We start from the raw sequence: 26,078 nt of genomic DNA on the forward strand, positions 1-26,078 counted from the left end.
CCCGCTGAAAAAGTACGCTATTAGACCTATTTCGCAGCAGACAAAATGTCCACTGGATTACGCAAGTAAATCTAATCTATTATTCTCATAGGCCGCAGCAGACAAAACGCCCGCTGTACAAGTCCGCAGATATTTCTATTTTATTTAAGCCGCAGCGAGCAATTCGCCCACTGAAAAAGTACGCTATTAGACCTATTTCGCAGCAGACAAAATGTCCACTGAATTACGCAAGTAAATCTAATCAATTATTCTCATAGGCCGCAGCAGACAAAACGCCCGCTGTACAAGTCCGCAGATATTTCTATTTTATTTAAGCCGCAGCGAGCAATTTGCCCGCTGAAAAAGTACGCTATTAGACCTATTTCGCAGCAGACAAAATGTTCACTGAATTACGCAAGTAAATCTAATCAATTATTCTCATAGGCCGCAGCAGACAAAACGCCCGCTGTACAAGTCCGCAGGTATTTCTATTTTATTTAAGCCGCAGCGAGCAATTCGCCCGCCGAAAAAGTACGCTATTAGACCTATTTCGCAGCAGACAAAATGCCCACTGATTTACGCAAGTAAATCTAATCAATTATTCTCATAGACCGCAGCAGACAAAACGCCCGCTGTACAAGTCCGCAGATACTTCTATTTCATTTAAGCCGCAGCGAGCAATTCGCCCGCTGAAAAAGTACGCTATTAGACCTATTTCGCAGCAGACAAAATGCCCACTGATTTACGCAAGTAAATCTAATCAATTATTCTCATAGGCCGCAGCAGACAAAACGCCCGCTGTACAAGTCCGCAGGTATTTCTATTTTATTTAAGCCGCAGCGAGCAATTCGCCCGCTGAAAAAGTACGCTATTAGACCTATTTCGCAGCAAACAAAATGTCCACTGAATTACGCAAGTAAATCTAATCAATTATTCTCATAGGCCGCAGCAGACAAAACGCCCGCTGTACAAGTCCGCAGATATTTCTATTTTATTTAAGCCGCAGCGAGCAATTCGCCCGCCGAAAAAGTTTTTCCTATACAAATTATGAAAGAATTTTCTCTCGCAAAACAACTTTATTTTCCAGTGGTCACTACAGCTTTGTTTCAGATCATATGCAACTACAGTAGCAAAATGTTCCAAAAAAATACAAGAAACTAAGAATTCAATGTTATCAAAATATAAAACCACCAGAGAACGAAAATGTATAAAACAAATAAAGTCAAATTGCAACCGGTCAAATTGACACTGGTCAAACTGAAACTGCTCAAACAATGTCATATGAAGTGGCAAATTATAAATAAACCAAAAGGACTGCAAGTAAGGACTTCAATCAATCAATCAATCAAGTTTTTTCTCTATGATACATTTGTTGATTCCACAAGCGAGCGCATGGAAACCTTCTTCTGTTAGGTGAATCCCATCACTGTCTTTAAAGCATTTTGCCTTATGCACATGCTGGTGCATACGATAAAAATCGATGGAAGAACTGGTCAGCATTGCATTAAACCGGTCGATGTTAAAATGCTTAGCCTGGCATCTCTTTAGCGCTGTGCAGGCGACTACTTTGGGTTTCTGTGGCAAGTCTCGAATCGCATTATAGAACTTTCGTATCTTTCCCATAACAATTTCGGGTTCCTCCCCCGCCTCATTAAAGTAAGAGAGATTGTTTCCCCCAATTATGAAAATGACACTTTTGTAACTCTCTAAGGTGTCCAAAAGGGCATAGAACTGTTCCACTCTGCCACCAGACAGAGACAAAGATACGCATGCATCTACACAAAGGGAGTCCACAATGGAATCTCCCACGATTGCAGTATTGATCTTCTTCTCATTATCAAAGTTGTTATACAGAAACTCGAGTTTTTGTCCATTTATCTCCTTCCACAATCGTCCCTGGATTTGCTGTTTCGAGAAGCTCGGCTTAAACTTCTTTTTTGGGGGTTCATCTACTAAGTTTGCATACGGAACGCCGACACGTTTTGGGTCCATCATCAAAGTTTTAGGTGCAGAAGGCAAAGAATCTAAAACAGTAATGTCAATTGAATCAGTTCTAAACGCTCAGGTCTGAAAAAATGTCAGAGAAATTAAAGAGAAAAACCCCAAACGCGAATCGTTAAACCCTAATCCTATACCCCTGATACCCGGGGCTGAGTGGTCACACTTCGACCCGTGGTGGGTGGTCCCAGTTCACACTTGGTGGCGTCCCCTGATACCCGCGAATGGGTGCACCCAGTTTTACCGCTGGCTCGGTTTAGATAGAGCTCAAATTTGACAGCGTATTGACTACGTTTTTCAAAGGGCAGCTAGGCCAAAAAGTCATTCGGTTTCAGACTCTTTCTATATATTGACACTCCTCCTTAGATCCTCAAACTAATTGATTAAGTCCTTGAATAAGTTGAAAAACAATTTAAGTTGAAACACTAAATAGAGAGTTCTTAGAGCTCGAAATTTGACAACACATAGACTACTATATTGCGATCATAGAATTTTAAAAATAGGCCTTTATCATCGGGTCGAGGAGTTTTTCAAATCAAACCAAATTCGGCATGGAGCATCCCCTGTATATATAGAGTCTAAAAAAAGAATTTTTGCTATAGCTTGCCTAGGAAAAAAGTTAGCTTTTCATACGGAAATTTGCGATTATTTGGAATATTTAATTTTCAATTATGGATTTTCGACATCGAACCTCCGAAAATGACCACATGCTCACTCCTCGATCTTTAATTTTTCTTTAATCAGAGTGTTTATGTTAACAACCAGTTAATATGAGTTACAATATCATCGTATCAAACTTTAAAGCCTATGTTGAACGTTTTTGGTTTGCTCTTCGGGAAACAATAACCGAACGAGCGTTTGGTACCAATTGAAAAAAGGGCATGGTGACTGAATCATCCGGAATAAGTCTTTTTCATGCGGTCAAGGAGTTGTTCAAATCGAGCCAAACCACGTGTATCTAGAGAGTAAAACAAAAAAAATTGCTATAGCTTTCCGAACTTAACATTTCTACTCTACGAGTTTTTGAAGTATTGACCCCAAAGCACGAATTGCCGGTTTATTATAATCTTATTACACAGGAGATTCTCCATACCAAGTTTGGTTTGCTTTGAACAACTCCTTGATCCAATGAAAAAGACCTATTCTTAAGTAAACTTATTCAAAATTATTCGGAGATAATAGGAAATTTCCGTATGAAATACGAACTTTCTTTCTAGGAAAGTTAGCACAACCATTCGTTTTGCATTACAACCTAAATAGTACTGGTAGTTTGGGATATCAATTTGGTTCACTTTGAACAACTCCTTGATTCAATAAAGAAGACCTATTTTTAAAATTCGCTAATAGCGAAATTCGCAAATTTCCGTATGAAAAACTAACTTTATTCCTAGGCAAGCTTTAGCAAAAATTCTTTTTGTTTTAGACACTATATACACAGGGGATAATACATACCGAGTTTGGTTCGATTTGAACAACTCCTTGACCCGATGAAAAAGACCTATTCCGGACCATTCAGTCACCATGCCCTTTTTTCAATTGGTACCAAACGCTCGTTCGATTATTGTTTCCCGAAGAGCAAACCAAAAACGTTCAACATAGTCTTAAAAGTTTGATACAATGATATTGTAACTCATATTAACCGGTTGTTAACATAAACACTCTGATTAAAGAAAAATTAAAGATCGAGGAGTGAGCATGTGGTCATTTTCGGAGGTTCGAGGTCGGAAATTGTTAATAACTTCTGAAATACTGAACCAATCGAAACGAGACATAGCTCATTGAAGTGCCCGTGAAACGGGCTTTAAAACTATATATACCATCACTTGTTTCTGATAAGTACTTAGAAATTCAAAGTCGATGGGCAGTGGTGTTTTTCTCCCCAGGAGGTCAATCGGGGCCAAGTTCCCTGGCCAATTTCTCAAAAACGGCTGAACAAAAACAAACACCCTTAGTACCCTTTGTAGCAATGCTTGAGATACGCATCATATTAAAAAATGAGCCCAATCGGTACATTCTTCGAGGAGTTATAGCAAAAAGAAAGTACCGTACCAAATGACCATGGAGGAGAGATACACCACCTCCAGAGCTAAAATTGAACACCTAAACCACAGAAAATGATATATAAAGTATATATATTCGGAATCTACGTTAGACGGGCTATTCAAAACACTATTTTTCTAAAACACACTTCAAAGCTTCAAGGTGTCACCACTGGTGTCACCACTGGTGTCAACCTCTTCTGGGGCTAAAACGAGGGCAAGTTTACTGGCCAATTTCTCTATAACGACTGAACAAAAATAAACCCGCTTAGTACAGTTTGTAGCACTGCTTGAGATACGCATCATATTAAAAAATGAGCCCAATCGTTGCATTATTCGACGAGTTATAGCAAAAATAAGGTACCGTACCAACTGACCCCAGAAGAGCGATACGTCACTTTCAGAGCTAAAATTGACCTTCTGAACTACGGAAAACGCCGTATAAAACATATACGAGGAGAATGCTCTCCATCAGGGGAGTCTAAAGAACCAATTCGCGGGGCTAAATTCCATTTTTTTGTTGGTCTAACATGTACATACCCGAAATGTACCCGGACACCAATAGGTAAAAATGGAGGTATGTGTCCTGGCCAATTTCTCGAAAGCGGCTGAAAGAAACAAAACGCCATTTACAGGGATTCAAGTACGGCTCACGCTGAGTTCAAATCAACAAACAGATCAAAAATCGGTTCAATCTACGAGGACATATTCCAACATAAAGGTACCGTACCAAATGACTAAATAGGAGAAGTACGGAGCAGGTTTCGCTAAAATTGACCACCTGGACTACGTAATACACCATAAAAAATATATATAGGGATACTCAGCATAAACTGAGGATTCTGAAACACTAACATTTGTCCGTTAATTCGGGTTTTCACAAAGTGAAAAAAGTGATCAGACTGACCGTCATCCGCTTCGGGGGTCAAAAATGGGGTCAAGTTTACAGGGCAGTTTCTCGAAAACGGCTGAACAAAAACAAACGCCTTTGGTACCGTTTGTAGCACTGCTTGAGATACGCATCATATTAAAAACTGAGCCCAATCGGTGCACTGTAGAAGGAGTTATAGCAAAAACAAGGTACCGTACCAAATTGCGAAAAAGCGAAGTGACATCTGTTCAGAGGCCAAATTGACTGTCTGAACATCATAAACTAGTATGAAAAATATATATGGGGACACTCCCCAGTAACTGAGGATTCTAAAACACTAACATTTATTGGGTAAATCGGGTGTTTTGTAGTACCGAAATTTGGGTCACCCAGAATAGCCCGAAAATTCGAACTATTTCAACTTTGAACATTAATAACTTTTTGACTAGGCCGATTTAGGAAACCAACGAAATACTGCAAGCAAGAGGGGTTCAGTGCTAACAAAATGCGACCACTCCCGTTTAATTTGGTTCAGTACTTTAGGAGTTATTAACAATATACTGTTCTGTACCCCATTTTTTGGGCTAAAATCGAAGCCCAAGATCTCCGGAACCGACGTAAAACAACGTGAAACAGCGTTCCCGGCGTATTTGTGGGTGTAATTCTGGTCCACTTCCAAGTTCTAGGTCACGTCAAACCTTCATGGTGAGGTGGGAAAAATTTTCCCACCTCACCATGAAGGCTATTATGTTCTGTGTGTTTTGACATAAAACAACATCCACAGAATTTTGATGAAATCGCGAAAAAAGATAAATTGTTGAATTAACCCCAATATTTGACACAATTAGCTTCAACAACCTAAATAGTCTCTAGAAAACAAAAAACGCACGCCGAAAAATTTGTTCAATTGCGCAAAACACCCCTCTGCCATAAAATTTGAGAAAAAACTTTTAATTTTCTGCATTGATCAGTAAATAAGTGTTCTAAGGGATATTTTCAGGAATGTGACTAGCCATTGCAGAGAAGAACGTCCTAACAGCAACAGATCAAGCCAGTAACAACTCATTTTGGTCAAAAATTGAATGAGAAAATCGAAAATGACCAAAAAAGCCCCCATATGACCAAAAATTACAAATTTTCTCAAAGTTTGGACATGAATAACTTTTTTCGGTTATTGACTCAGAACAACAATTGAATACATCAATCACAAGGGTTTCATAAGCAACAAAACGCGCCTATGCCCGTTTAATTTGGTAGTGTAGTTTTGGAGAAATCTTTGATGACATGAAGCAGACTACGATTTTTGGGCTATTGGGAGAGCCCAATTTCTCACAAACACTAGCAAAACGGCTAAAAACGGTGCCACGTAGACAAATCTGAAGGCAATTCAAGTCCACTCATAAGATACGGAACGCCCAAAACCTCTACTGCGAAGTGGGAAAAATTTCCCACCTCGCCCTAGAGGCCAGGGTGTTTTGTGTGTTTTGATAAAAAAAAGAAATCTAACAAGAATTTCATGATTTCGGAAATGATAAAAAAGTTGTTGAAATGACAAAAACAAAGTATCCTAAAGCTTCAGAGACACAAACCAAGCCTAAATAACACAATTTGCAAGCTACAATAACCCAAATTAGAAGAATAATTAAATCAGTACTGGAAAACATTTAAAACATCATTATTTTTTAAAATTTAAAAACTTACAGTTTAAAAACGTTCGGAGCAGGCCAATTTAGACAACAATTAAAGACTGCAGGCCTTTACAAATCTCCCAGTCCTTAAAACGCAACTATGACTGGCCAAATTGGTTAAGTAGCTCTGCAGAAATTGTCAAAAACCATAAGCGTGCCCCCGAAAATATATTTTTTACTTCCATTTTTTTAAATTTTAACATTATTAACTTTTCGATTAGGCTGATTTGGGAACTCAACTAAACGTTGCAAGAAATAAAAGCTTAGTTTCAGTAAAATGCGACAATTCCCGTGCAATTTGGTACAGTAGTTATGGAGAAATCTTTGATGACATGAACCGTACCCCGATTTTTCGGCTATTGCGAGAGCCCAGTTTCTTCGCGCAATAACGGCGCCACGTAGACCATTCTGAGCGCAATTCAGATCCACTCTGTAGTTATTGAATACCCAAAAGTTCTTTTTCGAAGTGGGAAAAATCCCACCTCGCCATAAAGGCCGGTGTGTTTTGGGTCTTTTGACAAAAATGTAACTCGAACGAGAATTAAATGTTTTTGCAAAAAAAATTAATGAATTTCCAAAAACTAAGGATTCGAAAAGCTTCAAGGACCCAAACAAAGCCTAAATAATACAAATTGCAAGTAATAATAACCATATTTAGAAGAAAAACTACATCAGTACTGAAAAAAAAATTGAGACATCATTATTTTTAACTTTTTTCAGATTTAAGTCTAATCACCTTCTGAGCAGGCCAATTGAGACACCAATTAAAAAACGGCACGCCTGTAAAAACTTAGAATTAGTAAAACAGGACTGTGCACGACCAAATTGGCGGAATAGTTTAAGAAAAATCATCAGAAGAATTAAGCGTGGGCCACAAAAAAAATTTTTCGAACTTTTTTTTAAATTTAAACATTAATAACTTTTTGAGTAGGCCGATTTCAGGAAACAACTAAACGCTACATTCAAGAAATGTTTGGTGTCAACAAATGAAATTAGAACCATGCAATTTTGTACAGTAGTTTTAGAAAAATTGTCAAACACATGAAGCGTACCCGGATTTTTGAGCTAATGGGAAACGCCAACTTCCGGCAAAATCAAGATTTTGCCAACAAAAAATGAATTCCCGAAAACTAAGGAGTCGAAAAGCTCTATAGACCAAAAAGTCTGAATAACGAAATTAACACTAACCCAATTTAGAAGAAAAAAACATCAATACTAAATAAATTTATAACAATTTTTATTTCTTGAATTTTAAAATTTACAGCTTAATAACCTTCCGATCATGTCAGTTTAGACAACAATTAAAAACTGCATACCATGAAAACTTAAATTAAACAAAACGCTATTATTCCCGGCCAAATTGACAAAGTAGTTTAGGAAAAAAAATCTGAAACGTGAAGCGTGCCCCTAAAATACAACAAAATTTTACTTCGAATTTTTTCAATTATAAACATTAAAAACTTTTCGATTAGGCCAATTTGAGAGACCAATTAAACACTAAAAAAAACGGAGGTTAGTGCCGACAAATTGCAGCAATGAGCGTCTCACTTGGTAAAGTAGATTGGGAGAAATCGTCAAGAACATTAGGCCTAGCCCAATTTTCGGGCTATTATAAGACCCCAATTCCTAGGAAAATCACGCAAAACGACCAAAAACATCGCAACGTAGACTTATCAGGACGCAAGTAAAGAACACTCATTAATTACTGAACACCCAAAACCTCTACTGCGAAGTGGGAAAAAATTCCCACCTCATCCTAAGGCCAGGGTATTTTGTGAGTTTTGACAAAAAAAATCAAACAAGGGTTTCACGATTTAAAAAAAAAACAAAAAATTATTAAATTTCCAAAAGCTACGGATTCAAAAAACTGTTGTTTTCGTGCAATTATAGCACTTTTTTCCAAGCGGTGAGGTTGTGTAATTTCACCACTAAAACAAGCATTGAATTTTTGTAATTAGACCTCATTCAGCGCTGTTTTCACCAAATTTTAACACTTTTTTCCAAGCGCTGAGTTTGTGTAGTTTCACCATTAAAACAAGCGGTGATTTCTTGTAATTTCACCGCTTTCACTGCTGTTCTCACACAATTTTACCACTTTTTTCTAAGCGGTGATTTATGTAAGTTCACCATTAAGTTAAGCGGTGAATTTATGTAATTTCACCGCATTCACTGTTCTTCTCGCCAAATTTTAACACCTTTTTCGAAGCGGTGAATTTATGTAAGTTCATCACTAAATTAAGCGTTGAATATATGTAATTTCACCGCATTCATCGCTTATCTTACATAATTTGGACATTTTGTTTCGAGGCGGTGAATTTATGTAATTTCACCGCTAAATTCAGCGGTATAATTATGTAATTTCACCGCTACCAGGCGATTAAGGTTTTTTTCACCGCATTCACCACCTGATTTATGTAAGTTCACCGCATTCACCGCTTATCTTACAAAATTTTCCGCATTCACCGCTTATCTTACATAATTTTGCGGTTAATGGCGGTGACACCTCGACCCGGGCGGGTTTTCATTATTTCAGAGGGTAGTCACAGACGATTAATGCCGTTCTACAAGGAGGTTGGGGGACTGGCTGTTCGGCCCAGAGAACAATTTTGGATTTCAACTGCTCTCGAGAGCAGTGCACACAGAGGAAACGGAAATCACATGCAGGTACAAAGATCCGTCGGAAAGGTCTATTTTAGGGATCCGTGCTGTTTCGTCCATCTCATTGTATTCATGATACCCATCTTTGAGTTTGCTGTTGAGTAAGTTATAACCATAGGGGTCATGGCCAAAATTATGACCATAGGGTGTCGATGATATAAAACTTAAAATTAGTAGAATGTTTTTATGAAAATGGTTTTTTATCAAAAATGGTTTTATGAATTTACTTAATATTAAAAATTAATTTTCCTAAACTTATTTATTGGCAAATGAGTGGATCAGAATTTTTGGAGATCACATATACCAAGTAATTTTGTGACAATTTGCTGATTGCTGCGGATACCATTACTCTTCTTGAGGACAACCTGTACAATAACGAAAACCTGTCAAAAATATCAACTTTAGCCGCTTTAAAAAAGAAGTTCAGTTGACCCGACAGTTATTATAAAATAGACTATACAATTTCTGTATGCATGTTATCTGAATGCAAGAATAAATTTGGGCAATGTTAGCTTTCTGATTAAAAAACAATGTCAAAGAAGACACGAAACGTGTTAAGCGATATTCAAAGTGGTGCTAGGACAATAGATCGAAAGACAACAGATCGAAAGCAAAAATTGGGACAAAAGATCGAAAATTAAATTGTTTAAGTTGCGTTTTGACCAATCAGATTTGAGCGCTCATTTATTATACAGCATATAACAAGTTCTATAGTGATATTTTGTTCGGTTGTGATAGATTCATATCAAGTCCCACGGGCCGCTAAGGCATGTCCATTCTAATGAGGAATTAACAATGGCTCAAAGTTTTTCACAACGAAGAGACATCAGTAACAATTAAACAAGTGACACGTAACTGTAACAAGTAACACCAAAAATCTGACATGAGCCAAAAAAATCAGTAAACAATAAACAAAACACTAAAACAAAAATTTACAACAAGGTAACAATCAAACTCTCGGCAATGAAGACTGACAATTACTGATGAAAATTGACTACGAACTTGACAATTCCGACTTTAAAGTTACTTTGATGTTGGTGCGAGATCTCTGATAATGGCGCTTTCGATTTGACGAATATATTGTTTTGAACTCGTAGGAGATCACAATTATGTGGTTCAATGCACACTTCGTGTATTTTTGCAATGTGGAGCGCATTAAGATATTGTGCACGTGACACATTGTCACAATACGAGCACTTACAATTTTTCGCAAGCCGCTTCTTAACAGCCAGGTCGATATTGTGATTTGCGCCCCTCTTGTACGATTCAACTTCACCAACATCTCTTCCCTCTCATCCTCTAGTGCTAAAAAATGACTAGAACAAAACAATGCCATGGCATAACGATGCATCGGGGTGGGTTAGAGCAAGAAGCAAGGGTGACTCGCAATTAATAAGTGACTCTTCAATAGAAAACTCGATTGTTATTTGTGCCATTTCAATAAACAAAGCTAATCACAACAACTTTCAATGAGATTTTCAATCAACTTTCAATCAGCAACAACTTTCGGGACAAAACAACTTTCAATCAAATTTGAAACACACAACATATGAAAACCATTGAGTCTGTTATTTAGACACTGGAATAAGATTAAGTCAAATACACTGATAAACACTGGGATTGACACTCCACTGGCGAAAGCACAAAACTTGTACTACTACTACTTCTACTTTTACTCCTACTACCACACCACAACTAATTATGAATCGCGCATTGACCTCCACCGACCTCCACCCCCTTCGACCTCCACCAACCTCCAAACCCTTCTACCTTCACCGACCTCCGCCGACCTCCACCGACCTCCACCGACTTCCGCCACCGACCTCCACCACCGACCTCCACCGAACTCTATCGACATCCGCCGACTTCCACCGCTTCCACCCAAAGATGTAAAGGCACCAATATATGGTATAGTTGGAAATAGAATAGCTTTTGAGGGTATCGCCAGTTTAAATACTCATCCATGCGATCGAGTTATTCAAAATTTGCTATGTTCTTTGTATGTACAGTCTGATGACGAGATAATGTGAAAACTCTGTGCAGTGTTGGCCAAAAATGTAAATGAGGCTGTGAAGAAGAGGGAGAGACTTGGATGTTTCCTAATGGAGTCGGGGCAGACTCACAAAATTATTTATACTGCTGTTTGTCTGGTACAGTAATGGTTACAATTGAAAGTCAATGGTACAGCGACCAAGGTCCGGTTTCGTACTCAACTTCTTAAAAAGTATTTTGTTACCAAATAACGAGTCGGCATATTTTTAGGCAAAAAAGAACATTGCAAGCTATGAATGTACACAGATTATATTAGTATAGATGGCACTGATTTTTTTGAGAAAATAAGGACATTTGATTTGAAAGTTCAATAATAGTCAATAAGGGTATTAAATTTGAGGAACGGTTTTAATAATGCAATCGAGAAGAATCGAATGGAGATCTCCTATTTGTTAATTGCAAAAGGACCTCTAGAGTTGATAAAATTGAAAAGTTACCATTTTTTCAGCTTAGGCCGCATTGCATTATGTTATCCAAATGGAGCAACTAACTCTCTTGTGCTTTCTACGGTTTATGAATGTTAAATGGATTTAACCATTAAGCTTTGAACTTAACCGGAACGAACTCGCAAGAAACTTACATTTTGACCATGCAACTCGCAAGTTAACCGTTTGACCTGTAATTTCTTACAAGTTAACCACTTGGCTTGCAGGTTCTTGAAGTTAAACATGTTTTGCGAAAAAACTTGCAAATTCTTACAATTTAATCATCTTTTGCAAGAAACTCGCAAGTTTGTACAAGTTGACCATTCGGTCTTGACCCCATTTATCTCTATAATTAATGATAGCCAAGAAATTAGCTAAAACTATTACTTTGAGCCCATATAATATCGTTTTTATCCCACCATAAATATTTTTTTTACAATTGATGGTTAAATACAAGAGAAAGGGACAATACTCAACCTTGCTTTGAAGCCTAACTGATTACTCAGAATATAAACGAAGAGTGGCCGGAGGGGTTTTCAAACGTTTAGATGAGTTATGTAGTTTTCGTGGAAGTCACAATTGTTGTTTCTAGAGTCACTCATTTTTCCTTTTTCCGAGACCTTTTCAATTTTTGAGCATACATGATATGATCTACATTTCAAGTTGCTCAGTTTGCGCACATTAGTCAAATGTTTGAAGACTTACTAGGACCTATATGGCGCCGTAAAAATATGAAACATAGTACGGCGCCCTATAAGGCCGTAAAAGTTAGGTTTCGACTGCATAATAGCCAAAATTAATCGTCGCCAAATTCTGAATTCTGAATCATTGAAATTGCTTAGAACTTTAACCTTTATTTCAATGAAAATTTTTTTACTACTTTCAATCAGTGGTTTTAAATTCTCACACATCTGAAAAAAATAAGGTGGCGGTTAATGCAGTAACAATTTTTTCTCAAGATCTTTAAGGTACCTTTTCCCAACTCAGTATTAGTCTTTCATTACGTCCGATGGTCATAAAACTTTGCCTCGAAACAATTCGATTTTACAGAGTTTACAAAGGTGCCGCATAAGGCCGTAAGAAGTTTTGGATTTATACTAAGCTATTTTTTTAGCGGTTCAGGAACAACTTTCGGGACAAAACAACTATCAATCAAATTTGAAACACACAACATATGAAAACCATTGAGTCTGTTATATAGACACTGGAATAAGATTAAGTCAAAAACATTGATAAACACTGGGATTGACACTCCACTGGCGAAAGCACAAAACGTGTACTACTACTACCACTTTTACTACTACTACACCACAACTAATTCTGAATTGCGCATCGACCTCCACCGCCCTCCACCACCTTCTACTTCCACCAACCTCCAACCCCCTTCTACCTTCACCGAACTTCGCCGACCTCCACCAACCTCCACCAACCTCCACCACCGACCTCCACCGTCCTATACCGACATCCGCCGACTTCCACCGCTTCCACCCAAAGATGTAAATGCACCAATATATGGTTTAGTTGGAAATAGAATTGCTTTTGAGGTTATCGCCAGTTTAAATACTCATGCATGCAATCGAGTTATTCGAAATTTTCAAAATTTGCTATGTTCTTTTTATGTACAGTCTGATGATGAGAGTAATGTGAAAACTCCTAATGGAGTCGGGGCAGACTGACAAATTTATTTATACTGCTGTTTGTCTGGTACAGTAATGATTACAATTGAAAGTGAATGGTACAGCGCTGAAGCTCACAGCGAGCAAGGTCCGGGTTCGTACTCAATTTCTTAAAAAGTATTTTGTTACCAAATAACGAGTCGGCATTTTTTTAGCCACAAAAGAACATTGCAAGCTATAAAAGTACACAGATTATATCAGTATAGATGTCACTATTTTTTTGGAGAGAATATTGACATTTGATTTCAAACTTTAATAATAGTCAATAAGAGTATTAAATTTGAGGAACGGTTTTAATAATGCAATCGAGAAGAATCGAATGGAGATCTCCTATTTGTTAATTGCAAAAGGACCTCTAGAAATGATAAAATTGAAAAGTTACCCTTTTTCAGCTTAGGCCGCATTGCATTATGTTATCCAAACTGAGCAACTAACTCTCTTGTGCTTTCTACGGTTTTTGAATGTTGAATGGATTTAACCATTAAGCTTTGAACTTAACCGGAACGAGCTCGCAAGAAACTTACAAGTTGACCATGCAACTCGCAGATTAACCGTTCGACCTGCAATTTCTTACAAGTTAACCACTCGGCTTGCAGGTTCTTGAAGTTAACCATGTTTTGCAAAAAAACTTGCAAATTCTTACATTTTAAAAATCTTTTGCAAGAAACTCGCCAGTTTTTACAAGTTGAACATTCGGTCTTGACCCGATTTATCTTTATATTTATTGATAGTCAAGAAATTAGCTAAAACTATTACTTTGAGCCCATGTAATATCGTTTTGTCACACGATAATGTTTTTTTTGCAATTGATGGTTAAATACAAGAGAAAGGGACAATAGTTAACCTTGCTTTGAAGCCTAACTGATTACCCAGAATATAAACGAAGAGGGGTCGGAGGGGGTTTTAAACGTTTAGATGAGTTAAGAAGTTTTCGTGAAAGTCACAATTGTTATTTCTGGAGTCACTCATTTTTCCTTTTTCCGAGACTTTTTCAATTTTTGAGCATACATGATATGATCTAAATTTCAAGTTGCCCAGTTTGCGCACATTAGACAATTGTTTGAAGACTTACTAAGACCTATATGGCGCCGGAAAAATATGAAACATAGTACGGCGCCCTATAAAGCCGTAAAAGTTAGTTTTCCACGGCATAATAGCCAAAATTAACCGTCGCCAATTTCTGAATTCTGAACCATTGAAATTGCTTACAATTTAAACCTTGATTTCAATGAATTTTTTTTACTTCTTTCAATCAGTGGTTTTAAATTCTTACACCTCTGAAAAAGATAAGGCGACGTTTAAGGCAGTAACAATTTTTTCTCAAGATCTATAAGGTACCTATTCCCAACTCAGTATTAGTCTTTGATTACGTCCGATGGTCATAAAACTTTGCCTCGAAACAATTCGAAATTACAAAGTTTAGTAACGTGCCGTATAAGGCCGTAAGAAGTTTTGGATTTATACTAAGCTATTGTTTTTTAGCGGTTGCGGAAAAAAACTCCCACGGGAAAAAACCGCGCTTCATTTTAGGTAGCAAATAAACCCTTACGGAATTAAACTCCCACGGAAATAAACCCCACAAAAATAAATCCCCACGAAATCAAACCCCCTTTTTACTATTAAGGAGTTGCGCATTTGGCCCGTTTGGCCATGACTAGTGGGCCATGGTCATGCCTCAGCGGCCCGTGGGACTTGATATGAAACTATTACAACCGAACAATTTATCGCGACCAAAATTCAACTTTGAAATTAGGGTTTATTTCCATGGGTTTTTTCCGTGGGGGTTTATTTCCTAGACCCGTTTTTTTGAATATAAAAATCGGTCAGTATCCCAAACAGACATACAAAAATCACAGCTCCATCAAGTTCAATGTTGTCGCAAAACCGAAAAGAGTTTCCTTGAACAAAATAAACCCACAAAAATCAGAAGTAATCGAAGAGGCAGAAGTTGAATAGAATCCCAGTTCTTTACAAAAAATATATGTATTGTTGATCTGTAAAAACCTATGAGATATTGTACAAAAAGCAGCACATTTTATAGCAGAAATCTTGATTACTGTAATTGTTTCATTTCTCTGCGCTAAACAAATAATAGTTTCTAATTTTTCAGTGTCATTGTAATTGCGCAGAAAACAAATTTACCGCTTTTGACCTACTAGTCCTGTTCTTTTTCATCAAAATTTCAGCACGTCAAGGGGCGCGGATCTTTTCCGTTTAAACCCACTAGTGAGTTTAGAGAACACTTGTCACAACATAGTAAAATGTTATGTAATAGCATGTAATAATTGTAACGATCATTTTGTCTATACAATGTAAAACCTCCATTAATGTTTTAAATCACACATGGTTGAAACAATTGCATCTCTTCTGGGGGGAGTGGGGAAGTAGTTTGCCGATAAAGATTGATTGTGATTTTTGTTCCAGGATGTGCGGCATCTATTCAACTGGACAGCTGCCAGTGGAAAAAACGCCACGTTTCAATTTGGCACTTTTCTAATTAGGAAGAGAGAACGGAAAAGGCCATTCGAGGAAGTTGAAAGGGAAGTAAAACTGCATTTGGCTAGCAAAAACAAGTTGGTTTGTTGGGCCGTATCAAATTGTGGATTCGTTTTCACCGACAGAATAACTCCAGCCAAGGACCTTGCCAAAAACTTGAAAGAGAAGCTGCACCTTTATGGGAGGAGCTGTATAAAGGGCATGAATGATCACGTTGAGGACCATGGCAAGCTTAAAGGTTAACTTGAAATTTTTTACTACTCCCAAAGTGTGGACCAGATAGAATTACGTTGCAAAAGGGCCATATGTGGAAAATTTTGTGGAAAAACGTAAACCTTGTATATTTTGTGCAAAACAGCGAATTAAGCTATATTAATTTTAATTTTATAACAAAAGAACGATTAGAAATAAATTTTCTTCAAGAGATTATCAATTGCAAACGAAACTTTCTCAATCGCCATATTTCTTTAAGGAAAGGATCCTCCATACAATTGTTTACAAACTCGATTTTCTTTGATTTATGTCTGATTGGGACGCTGTGAAGAGCAATATTCTACAACAGTGATTAAGGGATCAAATTTACGAGAGCAAATGTGTATTTTGCAACGCAATGCGGTCAAAAATTGTCAATTTTTTTCAAAATTGACTGAATCTGCATTTGTTTCTAATGTTAGTGAAAGTGCAGTGATATAGGGGGTTCAGGGGGTTATAAAAGCACGGTCCAGCTCCCATACAGTGGTTCTGCGACAGTTCAAGCTAGACCTCGACTTATGAAAAGACTTTATAACTCTAGTAGGAGGGTCCAATATTGACTATACATGCACAAGTCGAGGTAGAGTTTTTCATGATCGAAATAAGGTCTTTTCATAACAAATTAAGGTCGAACATGGTATTTTAATAGGTCGAGCATGGTTTTTTCATGAGTCGAGGTCGCATTTTTGTGGGAATAATAATGGATAACTTTTCTATACTTCTTTTTGAGGATTTATGAACTTTTTCTGGAAACAAAGAACTTAATGCCTGTGTGATTGCGACCATTTCAGTTTTCCATGGAGAACAATTATATTCATTTTTAGTGATCATGAGACACTAAACTGTAGTTGCAGTAGGCGGTCCACCTTCGATAAACAGGTGGAATTTTGCCAAAATTGTTAAGAAAGACTGAATTCTTTACAGAAATTAGTTTTCGGAAGTTACCTATGTTCCGATTTTTTTTCGACAGAACTCAACTAGTTATCAAAGCTCTAACAACAGACTTTCCATCGAAATTAAATTTAGTGTGTTATAATTTAGTTCAATTGATTCTAAAATACCTTTTTTGAAATATATTTATAATAGCACCGTTCATTTTTTGATAAATTATGAGAAACAATGTTGACGACTGCGCTATAAGCACTAGCCAATTTTCGTCCCCAATATAAATTTATTAGGTCCAACATGAAGACTTTAGTGAACAGCTAGCTTAATATCATTTTTTCACAAATCTTTTCACCATTAATGTTTTTTAAGTTTTTGATAAGGCATCCTCTGTGTGATTCCTTGGCATCACATTGATATACCAAAAGACCCTAACGTATAATATCATTTGTGGCGCACTAAGAACGAGTAAGTGTAAGCAGATAAATGAAACTTTGATATTATCTGAAGTCAGTTAAAGCCAATAAATACGCCTTTATAAGACGCATTTAAAAAATTTTTGCATATACGCTCAAACTCGTGTTGCGAATATGTTCAAATTGCAAAAAAATACTCTTTAAGTGCACAAAAAGAATCAAATGATGATTGCAAATGCAAAACAATATTTTAATATGACCTCTGACAACATTATACGAAAGTTTTTAGAACCAGTCAATATTTTATGTGTCATATTTGACCTTGTATAATTTCGAAGAATTTTAGAGAATGAAATTTTAAAAATTTTAGACTTTGAAACTTTTTGTATAAACCCTGTATGGTTTCTAGGAAATCATATATAATCTTTGTATGACTACGAAGCGTTCCTACAAATCAAATTTGACCTTGTTTGATTTCTAACAATTATGTATGACCTAGTTTGATAACTACGAATATTACATGATGAGCAATCCAAGAAGTTACAATGCAATATAACAATGAGATATGTACAAAATTACGACATCTTTGTATGAGTATCAGGAAACAATTTATCTTGGCAAGACAAAGATGAAAAAATAGCAATGAATTTGCAAGATAATGCAATTTTTAATAATTTAAAAAAACAATAAGAAACTTATTAGATGATCAAACTCGCCATTCGTAAACTGCACACTTTATGCAGGACCACCCTCGTGGAGGTCATCACTAAGATTGAATAAGGTTTTTAAGAACTTTTTCTGGAAACAAAGGACTTAATGCATGTCCGATTGCGACTATTTGAGTTTTCCATAGAGAACAACTATAATTATCTTTCGTGATCATGTGCAAACAAATTATTATTTTTGTTTTTCACCTGATAAGGTTATCCCTTGCGAAATAAGATATGTGACTAGCTGCTGATTTATACAATTATCCTCTAAGGTGATAAAATGTATCAAATATTAGGGGCGGGAAACTACCAGGAGTGGAATGAAGAAACTTAAAACATGTCAACAGAAAATTGCATTTTTTTCAAACTAAAACAACCCGGACCTTAGTGCCATAGTAAATCAGTGCTGGTACATTGGATTCCAATTGTATAACGTCGACCCAGTACTGTATCAGTGTTGGTACCTAATTATGTGCAGCCTATTCGCACAAATACAGGCAGAAGAAATGGTAAATGCAGAAGAAATGAACTCTGAATTTTATCATGAAATGGCTAATAAGTGCCATGATCAGAACTCTGGTCATGGAAAAAATCATAATGAAATTTTCATAATTCAGTACTGAATTATTATGACACTCAGATCCGGGAATAGAATTCAAAGTTGTAACATTGTAATTTGGCAGCCTGTGTATTAAAACAATAATTGTAATTCAACAGAATTAGAAACCTTTTTGCAGTACTCTCTTTGATGATTCGACAGAAATAGGTTAACCAAAGAAACTCTGAGCACAGTTTGCACGTTTGCACTTTATGTGCACGGTTTATCAATTTATCAGCACATTTTGCGGTAAAGGAACAAAAATCGCAAAATGTCACAATCGGCAATATATAGGGTTATTTTTGAGCTTATTTTGCACATTATTAGTTTATTTTGCACTTTTCAAATTATGTGCACTTTTCACTTGTAAAGGGCACATTTTGGATTTTGAGAGCACATATTGAAGTAGTTAAGCACATTTAATTTATGGAATTACATAATTTGCAAAGCATAAGCATATTTTGAATGTTATAAGAATATTTTCCACTATTTGACCACATTTTATGAGCAGATATTCCACTTTATGAACACATTTTGCAATTTACGCCCACAATTTGCTTTCAAGGGCACATTTTGAATCATATGGGCACATAGTGCATGACATGGGCATCTTATGAAAATGTTTGATCTTATTTTACAATTTCGAGAAAATTTTGCAAGTTTTTTTCATTTTATGAGCTTATTTTACAGTTTACGAGCAAGTTTTCCAAATTTTGCTTTTATTTTGCTTTTTTTGAGCTCTTACTGCAATATATCAGCTCATTTTTAATTTTTGAGCATATTTTGCAATTTATGATAAAAATTTACACTTTTTCTGCACATTTTGCGAGCTCTGAGCACATTTTCTTCAGATGAGAACATTTTGCAATATGTGCGCACAATTTCCCAGTTATGAAAAATTTTTGCTCTTTATGGACATATTTTGCACTCTGTGAGCTCATTCTGAATATTATGAGAAATTTTTTCTCGGTTTTATTTTCTCCTTGCGCATTTTGCCATTCTTGAGCGTATTTTGCAAATTCCGCGCACACTTTGCATTTTTGAGCACCTTTTGCATTGTGAGACTTTTTGGAAAATTTAAACACATTTTGAGTTTTGAGCAAATTTTTCAATGAGAATATTATTCGACCAGGTACTGCTTTTGATGAGTTAACAAAGGCAAGCACATCGAAAAAACGGTTGCTTGAATCGGTTGAAGGAACTTGGCACTGATTTCACTAGTAGCAAATTTTTGAAAACCATTTTGAAGGTTTCTACCGTGCATATCCCACATATTACCTTGCCTAACATTTTTTTCGAACCAGTTTTACGGGCATCTACCGTTACTGGTAAACTTTGCAAGCAATTTTTGCAATTTTTTAAAGTAGTAAAAGTACTTTTTCATTCTATGAGAAACTTTTCCAATTTATGGGCACAATTGCAATATATGAGCCATTTTTTCCCAATTTATTTGCATGTAAGGCAAGTTATGAGCACCTTTTTCATTATATGAGTTACTTATTAACAAATCTTGCAGTTTGTGAGCAGATTTTTCAATTTTTGAAAATCCAAAATCGTTAAATTTAATCACGTTTCTAGGCACATGGACCAAAGATGTTAGACGGACAATTGACGAGTGCATCTTTTACTTGGCGTACGAGAACTCAAATTGTACAGAATATGTGACAGAGAAATTCAGCAACGCTCTCATTAGCTATGCAATTCCAATTGTCAACGGGTTCAAAGAGTCATATGAGAAACGGTTGCCAGGTAAACAAAGTTTTCTCACCTCTAAACAACAAATATTTTTAAAGCTCCGGTTTGAGGCGTTAGCTGAAAATTCGGTTTGAGATGTCAACTGATTGGTAGACAAAAAACGAAATAGCAGAAAGGTTTGCGCACGAAATTGCCCTGATCAGACAGTCGCAGACCGAAAGTGCCCCTGATCAGACACAACCGCGCTCAACAGTTTCGGGGAGCTCAAAGTGCGTTCGAATCCGTCTCTGATCAAAGTCAAATGAGCGCGACAATTTTTGTGCGCACAAAAGGAACTGAGTTCTTGATCAGACCTACCAGCGCTTGAACCGTTTTCTGATCAAATTATCGGGTCGAGGTGTCACCGTTAAAATTTTTTAAAAAGTGCAAAAATTGAACGAATGCGGCAAATTTTCTGAAGAATTGAGGTTCTGACCGGTGATTACGGTGAATGCGGTAACAAATTCACCACTAAGCACCAAAAATTTTACAAAGATTCATCATAAAAATTGCCACAACTCGCCACTTACTGATTAGCAGGGAATCTTCTACCGCTGATCAGTTAGCGGCGAACAAAAAAGTGGCCCCTTAAACTTGTGTTGATTTTTAGCAATGAATCTGTGTAAGATTTGCGATTTTTTGCATTGATTTTTTCCACCGCTCACAATTAAAATCTCACAGTTATACCGTTAGTGTTTTTTTTCTGAATTAATAGGCAATCTTGTACAGCTTTCCATGGGAAACGTCTTACTCTTAATTTTTTTAAAATTCATCGATTGAGGCCGGCTTTTGCTATCAACAGAAATCCTTGTTTCTGATCTGAAGAGCAAAAATCAAGAACTTCAGAGGTTTCAAGTAAAATTAAGCTGACTATGTTATGTTGGAAGACATATTGTTTTTTTTACTGTTTGCTTTGCAATTTTTTTGGTTCAGTGGCTAAGCTGGTATGTATAAATATGCCCCATGACAAAATGCAAAAATTGCACTTCAGGAGCTTCTTAATTCCTATTCTTGTGTTTTATCTTAAAAACCGGACTTCATACTAAGGTAAAAAAGTATAAATAAATATTGAATAGGCAAGCAAAGTTATTTTACGATGCCCTCTCAGTGCAGATTTTTTAATAAAAAAATGTGTTGCTATACATTTGATCATACCTATTTCCGTAACGTGTCATATTTTCTGTTCTTATCGGGTCTTTTTTTCAACTACTACAATGAGGTTTAGTTTCAAAATAAAGAGTTACTATGTTTTTATTGTTTCCAAACAATACTACATAGTGTCCCTGATATCAATTGCAGACACTTCACTGGTTATTTTTCTCCGAGTTAAGAAAATTACTGTTGCTTGTTTTTTGGCCTTTTCAATAAGGCATATAATACATTTAAAAGAGCTCGCTTACTATCATAGTCTTTTGGGATTGGTCATATTAGTTTCAAATGATCCCTTCACATACTTAGATTAACACAAAGTTTGACAGGTGAAGTTTAGATACCCATATATAACTATTTGATAGTGTTATCTGTTCAAAAATATTGACCAAATTTTACGACGAAGCCCAGACAGTTTAAAAAACTAAAACTACAATCTGAAATTTTCTTGTATTGTCAAACATCTAATTTTTTGCAAGGCCTCATGATGTGACCTTCACATTAAAGTATAGAATTATGGCAGGCAAGAATGTTAACCGTGATTTTTTTGTATGAGTTGCAGGAAATACTTTTTGACGTACACTAAAGATCTTTTCCGGGGATGAGTAATCTTTTTGAAAGCGTAGGAGGATAAAATGTGTATATATTCATCAACAATTCTGTTAATCACACAAAATGTTTGCGGATTTAATCACACAAAATGTTTGCAGATTTAACTCAAAAAGTGCACCGCCCAAAATTTCAAAAAAACGAAACTTTCACAATTTATCATGATTTTGCTATGAACATCATGGGAACCAAAACGAAGAAAGCTCAGTCTATTTTCACATAAAAAGTATCTCTGTGAATAGACTGCACATAATGAGGCAGCAATATACTCTTAGGATACACTGATACAGTACTGGGCTGAAGTTATACAATTGAAATACAATGTTTCAGCACTGATTTACTATGGCGCTAGAGTCCGGATTTGTTCAGTTCAAAGGGAAAATGGTTTTGTAGGTTTTTGATAGTGGTTTATCATCCAATCAAAGAGATGATGGGCTTCCGTGCTTTTGCATTTTTCACGAACATTGCGGTTTTTTATCATGAGTTGCAAATTGGATTCAATTTAGTTCTGTTGCGCTTGTATGCTGTACTCTTTAGCCTATCAGATCTGAGGTCCTATTAAGACTGTTTGATTCTTCGTTTAACTTTTGTACAGAGTGCCTTCGTGGTCGTCCCCAACAAATTTAAATGACACATGATCCAACGCTTCTTTAACATATGGTCCCATGTTTTGTCCTGTTTCAGGTTGTTTATACAACATTAACTCGAGGAACTCAATGGGAAAACGATATAGATAAACCAAATGACTAATTCAAACTATTATCATTTGAACTTCTAAAACGATTAGCGTCACCACTAAACGCAGACACAAAAAACTAAGTATACACAAATAAACACAAAATTATCACAAAAATGCCAAGCAAAAAAATTCTAAATATTATATAAGCATGGTTACATATAGCAACTTATAAGTACGTCACAATTATTTAGCTACGAAACCAATTGCGAAAAAGTTTCCACAACAAATGAAAAGACTCACTGAAATATTACAATGCATCCATGGGCCAGATTGGTTACCAGAAGAATTTTTGTATCAAGGAAGTTCAATCGGAACTGACACACAAACTCCGCATAAACAAGGATGAAATAACAATTTGATACCGTAATACTGGAAACCCCCATTTACAAATAGCAGATGATCACATAGCAGAGAAAACATACTTAGAATTGTCTCCAAAAGAACAACAAAACATAGAGTCGATAATACATACACAATCAAAGGACAAACTGAAAAAAAAACTCCGCCACCATACAATTTAATTCAACCCGCGGGTCAATTTTCTCATTACCTGCAGTAAAAATCAGATCTCTTGGCGAAAAACAAAATTAAATACGCAAAATATCCTGTAACATTTAAAATCACAAGAACTTCCTACAAGGGAAAATCAAAGTTTAAACATTATTTCACCAACTTTTCGGAACACTTTTACTTGGTCTATTTTTTTACTTCAGAATCCAACCTGTTATACAAAGAGCCAACTGGCTATACAAAAAACAACAACAACGATGACAGAAAAGTAGTTTTTAAATTTAGCCAGATGATTAAATCAACAAAACAGTCATACAGCAACAAAATTACGGTTAACAATTAAAATAACAATCAAGATTTTTGACGAAACTTCCAAAAACTGTTCGATAATCAATCACAAACTAAAGTACAGTATACACCTCAAGTGAATTACACAAGCCTTGATGGAATAAACTCCAACACAACCATTTAAAATTGAGCGAACTGCTTGAAAACTTTTTGTTAGATTAACAACAGACATGTTTAACAGAAAAATAACTAACGCACTAGTTGAAGCTATAGACTCACAATTAAAGAAAATCGCAAGCCAGAAAAAAACGGCATAAGCATTACATTTTCCGTTCGCCCAACCAGTTGGGAAAATTTAACGAGAAGACAACTTGCAAACATATCGGACGACACAGGGTTCATTCGTTTACAACGATTTCAGCACTCGTAACGGCTACTCTCCTATCAAAGTAAAGGAAAACTTTACACCGCCCAGTTCGTTTCAGCGGTTTCAAATCTGTCCGGATATTGTGTTTTTGCAGTTGACTTTTGTGAACTGTATTATCCGCAAAACTGTAGCTTACCGTTGCATTACTTGTTGGTCTATTAGTCTATTTAACTAACTGCTCAGCTTTGCTGAATAATGAACATGTTTCTATTAGAATAACAAAATAATTCAAATTGAAACAATCAAATTTTGCTTGATTTTTGGTTTATAACTCAACTTATAATTCAAAATTGCGAAATCCCCTATGTCAAATTCTAGATAACTGTCCTAGCTACTGGTTAGGACAAAGACTTTCTATCTACGATCTGTTTATATTTTCGGAGACTTTTTCCCGATAACCAAAATTAACAATTGTAACAACTTTTGGCAATTTGTGCTTTTCAGCGCACTCAATGGCTCAAGAACGCAATCAATGAACTATGCTAGGCTTCGTTAAAGCCAGTAAGAGAAACTGAATTTATGCTTTGCACAAAGTTCATCTCACTTAGGAATTCGTTCCTCAGAAGGAAAGATTGAGAATATCAAAGTTAATTCCCTTTTCAATAAGTCAATATTAAGTTAAAACTGTACAATCACTAATATGATCTACAGAAACAAGACACGATAACAATTAATTTACCGCTCAAGAAAGCGTGCTTCAACACGCACTGTATGCCAGTTTAATATTACTAATTTGCAAGTTTCAACTGAATTTTGGTAGTTTTTGCAGCTCTATTTACACTGTCGTACATGTCAAAATTGCATCTCTGATTAGTTGTAGATCAGTATGTCGTAAAATTCTCTGAATACACTGAGTTTGGGGTTCGGGATACCTTTTACGGTGCCCCGCACTCTCTGATTTGGTAGGAAAAAAGCAAAATTCATCGAATCTGCCTTACCAATTTGGGTATCTCTTACAAATCCGTATGGCTTCGATAGAATGTAGTATTAAATTTCGCTTGTCATGCTATTCTAGCTTTAATGCTTGAAGCGGCCTTGAAGCGCTATTCAGTTTGGTTGTTGAATTAATAAGCTCAAACGCCACAGCACTAATAATTAATATGAAGGCAAATGGAGGAATCCCAGAGCAAGTCATAATGGATCTTGATATTGCATACTTTCGAAGAATTCCAATTTCAACGGAGAGCCAATTCTCCTGAAAATTTGTGAAGGTGGTTTCAATCAAGCGAAAGTTTTACTACCTGCCCTGACCGTGTTTTTATACGTAAAACAAAACAACAGTAATCATGCTAAAACAACTAATAAGGTATTTAAAGAACGACATTGATTGTGTTTACCATACTCAAAGAAATAAAACAGACAATTTAATACAAACATTGATCAGACCTCCAGACATCAATCACCAAGACACCAAAGTGAAAAAACAAAACTCGATACCTTTTCTCACAAAGAGTCTTTAAAATGTACGAAAGTATATCAACGCACTATGAGATCAAGAACCTATGAACTGAAGCACGGTTCCAACTGAAACATTAGAAATAAAATTAGCACAGAAGAGAAGTCACTAGACTGAGTTGAATTTGGAGATCCACAAAAACATATAGGACACCTCAATTGTCAGGAAAATGCAACTATATCGCAGAAGAAAACAATTCTTTCAAATGCCTCGAAAAACATCATGCGAGTACTGCCATTAATACGATACTTTAAGCGAGATAGTGTTTGGGCTTTTTCATTGTGTTCTTCTTTGCCTCTTGAGCCCAAAGACACGAGGGATGAGGTAAAAATATCACAAGTATGAAATCACAGCAACTATTTTGCCCTCTTAGTTGCAAACAAAGAAGAACTGCACGCAAAGAAAAAGTACAATCAGACTTGG

General features: G+C 36.2%; 1 protein-coding gene across 2 annotated transcripts in view; it reads left to right on the forward strand.

Annotated features, from left to right (window-relative positions):
- LOC142349235 (4-galactosyl-N-acetylglucosaminide 3-alpha-L-fucosyltransferase 9-like) overlaps positions 1 to 26,078 on the forward strand; it is a 110,051-nt gene that overhangs the window by 64,627 nt on the left and 19,346 nt on the right. For both annotated transcript variants that reach the window (XM_075400660.1, XM_075400661.1), the window contains 3 exons: positions 9,109 to 9,239; positions 15,811 to 16,120; positions 20,322 to 20,492. In XM_075400660.1, coding sequence (XP_075256775.1) covers positions 9,109 to 9,239; positions 15,811 to 16,120; positions 20,322 to 20,492 — 612 coding nt within the window. The remainder of the gene's footprint in view (positions 1 to 9,108; positions 9,240 to 15,810; positions 16,121 to 20,321; positions 20,493 to 26,078) is intronic.

The sequence above is a fragment of the Convolutriloba macropyga genome, chromosome 11, assembly GCF_964194025.1.
Source record: "Convolutriloba macropyga chromosome 11, txConMacr16.3, whole genome shotgun sequence".
NCBI classification, from domain to species: Eukaryota; Metazoa; Xenacoelomorpha; order Acoela; family Convolutidae; genus Convolutriloba; species Convolutriloba macropyga.